The 14,495-nt window shown below is 45.4% G+C and overlaps 1 protein-coding gene across 1 annotated transcript in view; it reads right to left on the minus strand.

Annotated features, from left to right (window-relative positions):
* MYO5C (myosin VC) overlaps positions 1–14,495 on the minus strand; it is a 100,081-nt gene that overhangs the window by 24,629 nt on the left and 60,957 nt on the right. The window contains exons 18-27 of the mRNA XM_079129877.1: positions 14,255–14,366; positions 13,056–13,267; positions 9,865–10,030; positions 9,414–9,560; positions 7,896–8,060; positions 6,692–6,785; positions 4,714–4,777; positions 2,824–3,004; positions 389–482; positions 65–128 (exon numbers count right to left, since the gene is read on the minus strand). Of these exons, the coding sequence (XP_078986003.1) occupies positions 65–128; positions 389–482; positions 2,824–3,004; positions 4,714–4,777; positions 6,692–6,785; positions 7,896–8,060; positions 9,414–9,560; positions 9,865–10,030; positions 13,056–13,267; positions 14,255–14,366 (1,299 nt within the window). The remainder of the gene's footprint in view (positions 1–64; positions 129–388; positions 483–2,823; positions 3,005–4,713; positions 4,778–6,691; positions 6,786–7,895; positions 8,061–9,413; positions 9,561–9,864; positions 10,031–13,055; positions 13,268–14,254; positions 14,367–14,495) is intronic.

Genomic DNA, 14,495 nt, shown 5'->3' on the forward strand with positions numbered 1-14,495 from the left:
AAATATATTATCTCCCTGATATATTATGTGTTTTCAAACATTTGGATGATGCAGAAATGATTACCTGCTTCTTACATCTTCAATGTCATAGCTCTCGAGGAGTTGTTTGGTGATCTCTGACATCTTTTCTAAAAGGAAAAGGTGACACAGTATGAATCACAATTGTGTGTGATTTCTCTCCTCCATGACATTTCTAGGGCCCAGCTAAATAACTTACCAGCTGTCTCCCCAATTGACCAACCAACTCCCCGGTACTCAACCAACTAGCTATCCAAGCCCCCAACTGACCAACCCAAGGCATACCAGTCACAGGTGATGTCTCTTCTGCAGTGACACACCCATAATAACTTGGTCTGCACCTGTGCACAGTGACTCATGTCTTTGTTACCTCTCATTTCTCGTTTCTGTGATTGCACGTGTTTTTCCACATCTATCTTCTGCGTCTGAAGCAGCTCGATCTCCTTCTCAAACTCAGAGATGGTCTGAATCATAGTGATGACAAACAAGGTGGAGAAAAAAATATTGGTTATGCTTTGCCTGGGACAAAGGAGCTCTTACAGGGGAGTGTGTGGAAGCCAGACGCCTCCCGCAGTTCCTTAGTAAAATCTCAACAAGTCATCGCTGCTCACAGAGCTGCCCTGGAGCGTAGTCATTGCTCAAAATGCTGTTGTTTATTCTCAAATCTACTTGGTTATACCTGTAGAATTAGCTTCTCTATTATAGAAAGGAAAAAAATAACTACTATGAGCTTGCAGAGAGAGCCGGTAGAGGGCCAGCTGAGGAAAGTAAAATCACAGGGACTAAAACTCTTTCAGGGGAAAACAAAATCTGGGAGGGGCTGTAGACAAAGCTGCCACCTTCCTAACTGGGTTTTGGCTATAGGTATGCTTAGAAGTGGGACAGTGACCCAGGCAGGGTAAGTCCAGGCAGCCTGGGGGGTGGCCTGGGTACTGGGGTCCCCTGAGGGGCAGCTCTGGTGGTGGAGAAGCTGTATCCTACCTTTACTCAGTTTGTGAGCTCAGCTGGAGGAAGGATCACAGGTTTGTGCTTTTGTAGCTAAGAGAAACATAAAGGTTCTCGGGACAGCAGAGGTGAATAACCTCTCCTTGGTATTTTCTGAGTTAGAATTCTGAGTAGTCAAGGTCTCCAGCTCCTGTTTCCAGAAGAGGTAGGAAGGGGGATCAAAGTGACATTTACTGAACGCTTGACCTAGATGAACTAATCCTCCTAACAGACCTGTAAGGTGAGTAGAGAGATCTTTTATAGATTAGAAAAACAAAGGGATGCTGAACTGAAGGTTAAATGGCATGTTCAAATCACATGACATATATAAGGGTGAACCCAGGACTACCCAGGCCCAAAGCCCTGCTCTTCCTTGTAATATTTTGGTGAATGTTAAAGGTTGCACTTGTATTTACTTATGCATTTTAGACTGTAACGCAACCAACTTGATAACAATGGGTTATTTCTTGGAAAACCAAACATCTTAGTGTTTTCACATTGGGGAGCTTGAGCCAGAGTTTTAGCTACCTTAGAGGAAGTAAGTGACATCTACTGGAACCTCACTCCTAGTGCAACCTCACAATTTCCCAAATGGAAGACAGGCTGCAGCCAGGTGGCCTGACTCCAGCAGATTGACATCAGTCTTATGTGATTGCTCAGAATTGAAGTGGTCATAGGAATATGTGGCTGTAGGTGACCCTTTCTGGTCATGTGGTCCTATATCCTACTTTCAAACAACTGGAGACCAGGACCTAGAAAAGATAGACAGCTCTGCTATAGAGTTCAGAGGCTACTCAGATGGAATTCCAGAAGCTTTTACATAAAAAATATGCATGACTCTTCCAGGACAGTCATGTAGAATGTTTGCATAATCTTACAAATACTCTACTAATACGTGCTTCACATGTTTACTAGAAGCTTAAAAGCTCTCCAACTTTACAATGGAATGTCTTGACTTACGAATATGGGTACCCATAAGGTTTACATTTTCTGGTAAGGACATAGTTAAATTAAGCCTTAATTGTCCAAGCATAGGTCATTGCTTTATTTATTTATTCAAAAATTTTATTCTTCCTAAGAACTTTTTCCTAAATTACCCAGGAACATTTATATATATATTTTTTATAAATATAGACAACAGCAAGTATTTTTGCATATGATAAAGCAGTTTAAAATATCTTTCTATGTGGATTTTCCCTCTCTACTTTTTCATTTTTAATGTAAATTGACAAAGTTTAGTTGCATATATTTATGGAGTACAAACTGAATTTAAGATTTTTAAATCAAGCTAATTAACATATCCATCACCCCCAAAAAAACTTGCCATTCTTTTTGTGGAGAGATCATGTGAAATTTACCCTCTTAGCAATTTTGCAATGTACAATACTCTGTTGTTAACTATATTCACCATACTGTGCAAGGGATCATTGTTTTGGGGGATTTCTGATGACAGTTTTGATGGAAGATTCTGACAATAAAATAAGTTAATTTTGATATGGGTATTTATAGATGTATAACATGATGGGTTATATAATAAGGGCTCGCTTCAATTTATAACTTGATTTGGAAGTATTCTCTAAATCAACATATTTAAATAACTATGTAACTGTAATTTCAAAAAAGTTAGAAAGCTGGCTTTTAAATTCTGAAGTACAGTTTCATAAGGGGCTCATGCTCAGAGCCTGGTGGACTCAGGCTCCTCTGACCTTTGGCCCTGGTGCCCAGGCTCTCAGTTGCCCAGGAGGGAACATGGAGCTGCTTCTACAGGTCCGAGGGCTTCCCGGGGTGGGGGTGGGGGGGTCTGAAAGCAAGAGTGCCCACCTTAGCCTGCTTGCTCAGCCGAGCCACTTCCCCCTTGAGGCCATCCGAGGTGACACGCTCCTCCTCCAGCCGATGATGGAGCTGTGATTTCTCATCCTTGAGAGCTTTAATGTCTTCTTTCAGAGATTGTATCTGCTTCTCATAGTCTTGTGTTTTCAACTCAAAACTTTTTTCAAGAAGTCTAGGTAGAAAATAAAAATAACTTAGAACTCTCTACAGTCTTTGAATTAGAACAAAACATCATTATGGAAATAATGAAGAGATCCCCCCACCACAAAGGAGGAGACAAATTAATTAGGACCTACTGTGACACTTCCACTAGCCAGTAGGTTTATTTTGAGCAGACTATTTCCTGTTCCTTTAGCTAAAGGCACCTTCTTACACTTTCTGATCTGGGAAGTCTAGCTTTGCGATGATCATGCACTGGGAACACAGAACTCGGGGCTGAATTTAAGACACAGTGGTTGCTGGGGCACTGCAGTCCCCAGGCCATCCCTGGGTTCCACGCCGTCCCTGGAGGGGCCCCTTCCCTCAGCAAAGACCTTGGCACTTTCTGTCAAGTCTGAGTTTCTTTCCAGTTTCGAGGACCCTGTAGGGACTTGCTTTGGTCCTACACAAATCAATGCAAGTTGAACACCCCTAATCTGAAAATCCAAAATCTGAAATCTCTGAAATCCAGTACTTTTAAATCACAACATGATGCTCAACAGGTTTCAGGTTTTGGAGCACTTTAGATTTTTGGGTCAGAAATGCTTATTAACCAGTAAAGTCAAAGCAAAGACTCCAAAACATAAAAAAACTGAAATTTGAAGCACTCTGACCCCACACATTTGAGATAAGGGATGCTGAACCTGTAGAGCCATCTGGTAAATCCAGGGATCTAGCTGTTCAAAACTTTTAGAACACATTCCAGCAAATCCAGGTGCTCTGGTTCTCCTGCTAACTGCATGGGGAAGTTGTGTATCCTACTGTCCCACTGTCCCAGCCTGGCCCCCAAGAAACATGACAGGAATGTTCTATCTCTCCCCCAAGCCCTGCCATGCACTACTACTTGGAGGTCTAAAAATCAGGAGAGAGAGGGAGAGAGAGAGAGAGAGAGAGAGAGAGAGAGAGAGAGAGAGATCTAAAAACCGTTGATTCCTTGAAAGATGGGAACCCCAGAATGGCATCCTTGGAAATTAGCAAAGGTTTGATATTGACATAGGAAAGGGGACTAGTACAGTTCAAGGTCATGGGAACCTACCTTAGGGTTTTTTTTTTTTTTTTTTTTTGTATTGGGGATTGAACCCAGGGGCACTTAACACTGAGTCACATCCCAAGTCCTTTTAAAATATTTTATTTAGAGATAGGGTCTTCCTAAGTTACTTAGGACCTTGCTAAATTGCTGAGACTGCTTTGAACTTGTGATCCTCATGCCTCAGCCTCCCGAGCTGCTGGGATTACAGGTGTGTGCCACTGTATCTGGCCTACCTTAGTATTTGTGAGGTGGTTACATACCTTATTTTCTGCAACAGTAGGCAAGTTAACAGGTACAGCAGGTGGGGAGAGGGAAGAGAGGGACGTGAATTTCCTAGCCATAATTTTAATTCTTTGATTTCATAGAAGTTGGAGGGGGTGGTTTCTTTGAATTTCTCACTGTGTTAACAATAAAAGCAAGAAATTCCTGGCCATCTACCATGCCCATCTGGCGAAGCTATAAAGACAACTCCAGAACTTGTGGTATCTGAAAGCGTACATTGAGCTCTCATGGATCTCAACATCTTTTACTTCCTAAAAATATTCCTACCCGCCCTCCTATATCTGTGATGCACTATCTGCAAGCTGAGAAGAAAGCAGAAAATACCAGAGAGAGAAAGAAGAGGTGGTTTTAAGGCAAACTAGATTTCATACATTCTTTGTCGTTCTTCTTTTTGTACATCATCAAAGAGCTGCTTGGTGAGGTTGTCCATTTTTTCTGTGAAAAGAAAATGTTCTTTGAAATATGACTGCCAAACCAATGCCTCGATGGTCTCATGTCACATTCAAGGACCTGAGGATGTAAGAGCAACCATGTGGCATTTATTAGTAATTATGCTTGAGAGGGAGTGCATGCCATGTTTTATAAACTAGAAATGTAGATGAGAGAGTTACAAAATAATTCTCACAAGTTTGTCATGTTGAAATTTATGAATAAATGGTTTCATTTCTAGTACTTAGATTGGTCTGAATGTTATCTGCTTTTTAAAAATAGACATACTGGCTTTAGGACAATAAATGTTAATTAGAAATAAACAGAAATGCTTTGGGAAGAAATTCATAAATTTATCATAAGGTTTCTTGGTCTTGGCACTATTGACACTTGGGGTAGATAACCCTTTGTTGTGGAGAGGCCTGTCTTGTGCTTTGTAGGATTTTGAGGAGCATCCCTGATTTCTATCCTCTGGCAGCCAGCAGCACCTCTTTCCAGCGTGACAACCAAAAATGTCTCCAGACATTGTCAAAGATCCCCAAGGAGTGGGGAGGAAGGAAAAGTGCCCCAGTTGAGCAGCACTCATCAGTGATGACCCAGAAAACGATAGAGTGTTTGCATTTGGGGAAGCAGAAGCACCCCAAAAAGGTAGAATCTCAAACACAAAGTCTGTAGACTAAGGGAGAACTTGACAAGTAGGAAACCATTAGTAGGGCTCAGGATGTTCCATGGTTATGACAACGCCATATCCCCAGTATGCCTGTACACAACAGGGGCCATCAAGATGGGGGCTTGCAGATACAGCCCTCCAAGGTGGCATCCATCTTTGCACTCAGCTGACACCCCATCATCTGTAATAAAAAGGGTGAAGATAGGCAAGCTGAACCTGACTCAGGTTCAAGGTTTACTCCCAGACCCCTGACCCCTTCTGTTCACCACCAACATTTCCATGGATTCCAAGGACCATGATGTCAGTCATGTGACACAGGGTGTGGGGCATGCCTCCTTGTCAGCATCCCAGTACCTTTCCTGTTTGCCTACCTGGACCCAGGATGCTTATTTCCTCTTCACTGACAAGGGCTTCTCCCATGCTCTGTCCTAAGCCCCCAGGGCTCTGTGCCCCTCCAGATCCACCACCTGCTGGCTGAGGTATGTGTGAGTCCCCTAATCTGACCCCTCATGTCTTTGTGGCCTCATGGTAGAGCTCAAGGAAAAGACCCCTGACCGAGATAATCAAGTATGGTGACTTCAACTACCAGATCAGGAACCACCAGGCTCACATTCCTGTTGCCTTTCTTGGGATTTAACAAGTACTCTGTATTCAAATGATTTGAGCTGGAAAACTGCAGATGGATAGAGCTAGCTAAAGGTAACTCTTCCATATCCTCAAAAGAAAGTGTTACCCACCTATCCAAGGTCTGCCCTTCCTTCAGGGCCAGAACAGTGGCCGAGAATGTGAGTACCACTTAGACTAAGTAACCCCGATCATCTGAAACTTTCTGTGCGTCTTTGATGAGCAACAAATGTCACTGCAGCATTACCCTGACTGTGCGTCATGATCACCTTAGTGTTTTAAAAATACCCATGTCTGAGCCATCCCAGCAACCACCACCATCCAGACACCCATGCACACATGTGCACGCACACATTTCCTGATGCAAATGCTCCAGGCTGACAGTCCAACCATCTGCACTTTGCAAAGGGTCCAGGGGGCTCCAAGGGACAGATGGGGATTGCTTTGGTGTCTGATAAGAGAAGGAACAGGTCTACAGCCAGAGGAATCCACCACAGTTAAATATAGTTATTCCCTGTGAAGCCAAAAATTCTCATGATACAAATTCTCATGATACACCCAGAGACCCCTGATTCTAAAATGACTGGTTTAGTGAGTATGGGTTTATCGGCCACCTTGAGTTTTACCTTTCAACTCTTCGGTCTTCTCTTGAAGCTTCAACTGTATTTGCTCTTTCTGTATTTCCAGTTCTGAATTATGCTTCTGAAGCTTTGCCAATTTCTAGTGAAGGAAAGGGCGGGGGTGGAGGGGGGAAGAAAAATTAAAAAAAAAAAAAATCTCACTTCAAGTTTGTCACTGCTGCCTTCCTCGGAGAAAAGCTGTAGGCTCTCAGGATCCCTTCTTGCAGCCCCTGCCCACCAGCAACAGTCAGCACCAGCCCATATGCAAGGGCTCCTGGCCCAGTAAAGCTGACACTCAGGACAAAGCCAAATTCAAGGTCTCCTCAAGGTCAAGAACATGACAATGTCCTCCCCCAGAGCTTCTTGACAGCCTGGGAGTTTACATATTTAATATGATATAATTACTTAATTTATGACTCAGGAAGCATGTGACATGGCAAAATCTATCTTTCAGCTTCTCCTGGTGAAGTATCTGCTGGGCTGGCAGTGGGGCCCCTTGGTGCCGATGGCAGGTGACTCGCAGTGCTGGTAATGCCAGTGGTAGCTGTGTGGGTGCACCTGGGCACAAGGTCACAGGGAGGGCAGAGGGGCTCCTTGTTACCTGCTGTGGGTGCTAAGGACTTTGGAAAGAGCAGGAGAATGGATGGTAATAAAGACATCCTCCTTTAGATCATGCTAGCTCAAGCTTATGCAGGGCTTAAGACCGGCCTTTGGCTAAGTTACTTCATTTGACAATTTTATCCTCACAATAACTCAGTCCCTTTTGGTTATTCCTGTTTTACATACGAGGAGACTAACGTTCAGAGAGGATAAATGACTTAGCCAAGGCTGTCCAGTTAGATGGTAGCAGAGCCAAGATTTGGATCTAGAGCAGCAGGGTTTTGGTCTATTGCTCTTTTCACTACGCCACAAAGCTTCTCCAAGCTTTGCATAGAGGTTCAGGGGACAATGCCTTCAGGGCAGGCCTGAGGGACAAGTGACAGAGGATCAAAGTTATCCTAGAAGAAGGGGAGGCAGCCTTCTCAGGCTTCTCATCACACCTGTGCTCTGCTTCCTGAAGTGTTCGTCTCCTCCCTGCCTGGACTCCAGTCCTCTGGCCCCACTTCCCTTTGGTCCCACCGCAAAATCTGCTCCACCCTGTGGAAATCTGCCTTACTCAGGTTCGTGTTCTCCATGAGAAACGCATGTGGGTCCCCACGGCCACCCTGACCTCTTCCATGGTGTCCTTGTATCTTCTGCCCTTCTCCTCGTAATTCTGCCTGTGGGTGGCCGCTCTTTCCAGCTCTATTTCCAGCTTCTGAATCTTCTCTGTGTCACCGGCCCGTAGAGCAGCGAGGCTGGTCAGCTTCTCCACCAGCCCGTGGTTCTCTTTGTTCTAGAGAAAAGAAACCTCAGCTGGTCAGAAGTTGATTGGAAATAAAGCAGCCTCACAACCCGTAAGGTGGCCTCCATCCACACTGGTCACTTCTGTCATTATGCCCATGTTCACCAGCATCTTCACCACAGTGAAATGAGTGAGGCAGATCTTGTCAGGTGACCATCTGCCTGAACTGGTGGCTCTTTTAGCGTGGGATCTCCCTGATCCTGGAGCCTCAGTGTTGTTTGTCCCTTCAAACTCACATGTAGAAGCCCTAATCACTGAGCCTTGGATATGACTGTATTTGAAGAAATGTCCTTTAAAGAAGTAATTAAGGCAACGTGAGGCCATTAGGTGGCTCTAGTGCAGTGCATCTGGTTTTCTTATAAGAAGAGGTTAGGACACAGACAACACAGATGGAAGGGCATGTAAGGACAGGGGAAGAAGGCAGTGGCTACCAGGCCAGAAGACAGGCCTCAGAAGGAACCAAGCCCACCAACTTCTTGATCTGGGATGCCTGGCCTGCAGAACTGTGGAAGAATACATTTCTGGTTTTGAGGCCACCCTCTCCAGGGTGCTTTCTAATGGCAAACTCATACACTCAGAATGGAGCTTGGGCAGTGTGGGGACCCCATCAGGCACTGCTTCTGTGAGGCCATGGCTATTTCTAAGTGCTATTCTGTGCAAGTTGATAACACACAGACCTGCTGCACAAGAGTGCACTGAGGAGAAACTGAAATAAAACCTCGGGTTTATTCGTTCGCGTGCTCATCACTCATTAAGGATCCTCACGATGTTGCTTAGGACTAAGTTTAAAGTTCACTGTAGAAGAATCTCTGTATTATTAGAAACAGATCCAGGAGTGAATTTTATATTTTATAACCCACAGCACTTCATTGGCTGAGAACAAATGGATTTTTTTCCCCTACCAGTACAGAACATCCTCAAATCAGATGGGTCTGCACCGAGACCCTAATGCACCTCTGGGCAAGTTAAAAAATGGCAAGGCCTCTGAGCTAATACAGTTTCGAGGGATACAGGCACTGTTTTTGTGCATGTCAGAAAAATGCACTCATGCCTTAAGCAGCACGGCTTCAGACAGGTTCAAATGTCTTGGCAAGTGGAGCCAGACTGGATTCAGCCCCACTTGCCCCCTTGGGCACACTTCCTTCTGCAGTGAGCAAACTACACAACCATGTGAAGCAATCTTCAGAATGAACTTCTGTTATCTAGCTCAGGTGGTCCATGGGAACTGTTTGAATCTCCTAACATGGGCATGAACCTTAATAGCAGAGATAAGGATCTAATCCAGAACAAAATAAATCTATGTTAGAAGAAGTATACATGGAACTGTATGTTATGAACACCTACCTGATCTTCCAGCTTTTTCTGCAAACGCTGAACCCTGTAAGTCAGCTGAATGTTGAGCACGAATCGTCGGATATTCTGGAATCTGCGCCTGGCCAGCCATGCCCGTGCATATTTCTGAAGGATCACAGCCTTGTGTTCCTCCAGCATCTTTAAAGCAAGATTTTGTGAAATGTAAACTGCATCTCCACTGATTCTGTCACCGATTCTTCCCATGCTGAAAGATGCAATTACCAAAGCATTCCCATGGTGCAAAATATGAGTTTCTTGCCATCAACCCACGGAGCCTGTCTACCTAGACTTCTGAAACTATGAGCAAGCCCCAACTGTGGCAGGAGAGTGCAAACAGATGCTCTCACACCCAGGAAGGTCTTCATGCAGAAAACCGCCCCACTACAGGTGGTAAAAACCAGCATGAGTCCTGCAAAACCCACGTCCCAGGGAAGCACTGTACCTTTCGATACCTCCTCCTGGCCAGGAATCCTCGGGTGTAGGCCTGGATGGTGATGGTGGCCACACGGATCAGCTGGTACAGATTGCGGACGAGGTACCCGCGGCAGTGCTTCTGAATGATGATGGCCGCCCAGGCCTCTTTCAAGGCCGAGGCGGTGATAGCTTTCCTTGGTTGACAAGAACATGGGGTGAGTATTGTCCACAGTGCCTCAGCTCCCCCTCCCCAACTGCAAACTTGGGCAGTTTTCAGTAAGGAGTGTTCAAATGGCTCTCATCTCTCCTCGCTGAAGGCTGTAAGTTGTTATCTTAATAAACTTGAGGCCTGTCCCTGGTTACCTTTCCTTTCTACACTGATCTGGACGTGGGTCATTTAAGGCACTGAGGGACCATGGGGAACCTTTCATGTGCTGATTATTCAGGCCAGCTGATCCATCTCCATGCGTGTGCCCACAGAGACAGTGACAATGAGATGGTGCCCTGGCATTGCACTTGCTCATTTGTGTATTCCCCTGAGAGATCATGCTCGAGGCTGTATAGATCAGGAGTTAGCAAGCAAGGGTCCAAACCTGCAGCCACTCATTACTCTTCAGCCATACTGGAACACAGCCATGCCTGTTGTTTGAATCTTGCCTATTGCAGCTACTGTGGTTTAGATGTGGTTGAGTGTGCCCCGCAAGAGTTCATGTTCTAGAAGCTTGGTTCTCAGTACGATGTGAGAGGTGATGGATATTTCAAGAGGTAGAGCCTACTGGAAGGAATTAGGTTATTGGGGATGCTGTCCTTGGAGGGGATCCATGCTGGTCTCGTGGACTAAGTCAGCTCTCATCAGAATGGGTTTTTATAAAGAAAGGCCACCTAATGCACTGGCTTCTGCTGCTCCCTGTTTCTCTCCCATGTTGTGGCACAGCCAAGGAGGCCCTTCCCAGAGGCCAAACCAATGGGGTTGCCCAATCTTGGACTTTAAACCTCTAAAACTGTGAACTAAATTAACTTATTTCCTTTATAAAGTACCCAGACTCACACTGTTTGTTAGAGCAACAGAAAATGAACTAATACAGCAGCATTCTTTGGTTTTCTATGATAGAAGGGCTCAATAGCTGCAACAGAGACTATAAACCCCTGAAGACTCAAATGGTTATACGGGACAGTATAACCATTATAACCATTATAAAGGACAGTAGAATGCATTTTGATACATTGTACACAAGTGGAGCATAACTTCTCATTCCTCTGGCTGTACATGGTGCTGAGTCACACCAGTAGTGTAATCATACATGTATATAGGGGAATAATGTCTGTCTCATTCTACTGTCCTCCCGTCCCTACCACCCCCACCCCTCCCCTCACTCCCCTCTGACTGACACTTTACAGACAAATTTTGTCAGGCCCTGAATGAAGGACTATAGGTAACAAAAAATCTCTTCTTCAACACTTAGGATCTCATGGAACTAACAGATTCATAAATGGCTAAGAAAGAGGGAAAATCAAATAGCTACTGCACAAACCTATAAGGAGAGGATAGAGAAAAAGACTAATTCTTTTGGGGAGAGCTGGCAGATGAGCTGCTGTTGAAGGAAAGCAGGATTTTTGTGGACAGTGAAGGTTGAAGAAGGCGGCTCAGGGTAAGGAGTCAGCATGAGTCAGGGCACACAGGCTCTGCAGCATCTAAAATATTCAGGAAAAGGGCATTTATCTGGACTTGCTAGAGTATAGGATACATAGAGAAAATTAATAAGTAGTCATTGGGATTAGAAAAGTGGATGGGACCGTTTGTTATTTAAAACATATATTCACTAAACTATGACTTCTATGTGACAGCTATGACGCTAGGTCCTGGGTATGGACCAATGTGGCCCCTGTTCTCATGAAGCCTCTGTTCTCATGAATGCACACCTAAGGCCTTTACACGGAGGTTGCTATAGTTTGGATCTGGAGTAGTTCCCAAAGGCCTGTGTTGAAGGCTTTGTTCTCAGCCTGTGGCACAATTGGGAGGTAGTGGAACCTTTAGGAGATGAGGCCTAGTGGAAAGAAGTTAGGTCATTGGGGATGTGCCCTTGAAGGGGATATTGGGGCACTGGCCCTTTCCTCTCTCTCTCTCTCTCTTCAGTTTCTGGCTGCCACAGGTGAGCAGCCTCTTTGGCCATGAGCTTTAGCCATGATGTATTGTGCTGCCTTAGGCCCAAAGCAACAAGGTCTAGTGACCATAGATTGAAACCTGTGAAACCATGAGCCAAAGTGATCTTTTTCATTTATTGAGTTGATTTTTTTCAGGTATTTTGTCGCACTGACAGAAAGCTGAATGCACAGTGTTTTGAACATCATAAAAGATGGGCTATGTTCTATAGGAAATGGAAGACCACGGAGGCATTAAAGACAGAGTACATCAGCAGTCCAGGCAGGACCTACTTAAGGAAGATGAGGGAAATGTGGCAGGGGGCTGAGCTGCTAAGTGTAAAGCAAGCAACGATGAAGGCTTAATCCATGGCAGGAGCCGGAGAGATGAATAGGACAGGCCCAAAAGGCAAGCAGGCAGAATTATCAGGTCTGGTGACTCCTGAATGGAAAGGGAATGTGGGTTTGGGGTAGAAGATAGCTCTGTGGTTTCCTGCCTGGAGACTACTGTTATTAACTGAACCCAGAAGTTCAGGAGGGCAGGAAAGCCTGGTTGTGTATGGTGTCCCCACCTGTGGAGAATCCCAAATACTGCTAGAGGTTGCCTTAGTTTGGCTCTGGAATGTCCCCCAGGTATTAAAGTCTTGATCCCCAGCTTGGTGCTATTGGGAGGTGTGGAACCTGCAGGAAGTGGGAGGTCTTTAGGTCTTTAGGCCACCTCAGAGGGAATTGTGGGGCTCTGGTCGCTTCTCTTTTGCTTCCTGGCTGTGAGGTGAGTGGTTTTGCTTTGACACCTGCTTCTGCCACAATGTGCTGCCTCCCCACAGCCCCAAAGCAACAGGGCCAACTGATCGTGGACTGCAGCTCTAAAGGTGTGAGCCTTTACAGTCAGTCAGCACTACCTGTCCCTGGGAGAAATGCCTTTATCACCTCCAGGGTCTCAGACTTTACACGGGATTCACCCTTGTACATCTGAACCCAGGGCAGGAGAAAAGTCCCATGTCCTCTACAGTGCCTCCCGCTGGAGGTGACCAGCAAAGAAAGCCCTGCAATTCCACAATGCCCTTGACTCCAATATACCTCACAGTTTGCTGGCCCCGGAAGTACTGCTGGATGGTTAGGGCAGCTTGCCTCTCTCGGAGAAATTTTCTCCTCTGAAGCCAGCCACGGACGTGCTTTTGTATGACAACACAACCCTGCCTCAGTTTATCCAATCGGAGTTTCTCTAGGTAAGCCACTTGTCCTGCTCTGAAGAAAATTTTGGTTTTACCAAACTGGTACTGATTAGAATCCTGGAAGAGAAAAAATGCTATCATCAGAAATGAAATCTTTCAGGTCTGACACAGGATTTGGAAAACACATTTAGAGACTCAAAAATTCCAAAAGTATTGTTACTTTTTTTTTTTTTTTTTTTTTTTTTTTTAATACTGGGGATTGAACCCATGAGAGCATTACCATTGAACTATATCTCCAGTCCTTTTTTATGTTTTATTTTGAGACAGAGCCTCTCTAAGTTGCTGAGGTTTGCCTCAAACTTGTGATCCTCCTGCCTAAACCTCTGGAGTTGCTGGGATTACAGGTGTGTGCCACCATGCCTGGTTAACATTGTTACCTTGATATTAAGTAGAAAAATTCTCTAGGAACTTATACTTGAAGTTTCTGTTAAAGCTTCATTTGCAGAAGGAACAGGATTTAGGGGAAGGTGTCCTCGAAGGGAGGGAAGGAACGAGTGTGTTCTCAGCAATTCTCAGTTGAGCTGCTGGGAATGTCAGCCTCTGTCACGTGGTTTCCATGCAGGCATGAAAGAAGCGGGAGAAGTCTGGTTTTCTGTCTTGATTTTGGGTTCCCTTCACTATCCCCGTGGCTGGCCATCATAATTCCCCATCTCTTTTCCACCTTAATTCACCACTTCAGCAATAATCTAAATCCACCCTCAGCACCAGATCTGGCGCCCACTTGGCTTGGTGATCTCAGCTGACCACATCTAACGAGCCAGGTTCATGGACGATTGAATTAGATTGTGAGAGAACAAAGCAGGATCAAGGGACGCTGGGGGAAGCCAGTGCTCGAATTTGGGGTCCTAAAGAAGACACCTGCTGTCTGGAGCTCGGGCTCCAGTGCTGGCGTCTGCTCTGGTCTGGCTCAGGGCATATTCCCTTTCTTCTTAGGCGTCCCTGACAATTACAGCCCTGAGGCTCAGAGGCCATGATGAAGAAGCACAATTGGGAGGCATGCTTTTCAGGAAGAGCCCGTGGTTCCAGGAGGTGAGGAAGACTGACCTGGATGAGTCTGTGCAAAACCACCTTGCACACCTGCTTCTTATCACTGAAGGCGAGCTCCTGCTGGGTCATGAGGATGCCATAGCGGCTGTAGAACTCGATGTACGTCCACCTGCAAAGTCAAAGGTGGATCCAAACCAGGTGTCCAGAGAAAGCTCTTGCTGTCCATGCACCCTGTTGCCTGGCCTGCCACCCAAGTTACCATAGGAGTGGGGCAGTGGAGCCTGCTCTGGTGACCATG

This window comes from Sciurus vulgaris, assembly GCF_902686455.1.
Source record: "Sciurus vulgaris genome assembly, chromosome: 2".
In the NCBI taxonomy this organism is placed as follows: Eukaryota; Metazoa; Chordata; class Mammalia; order Rodentia; family Sciuridae; genus Sciurus; species Sciurus vulgaris.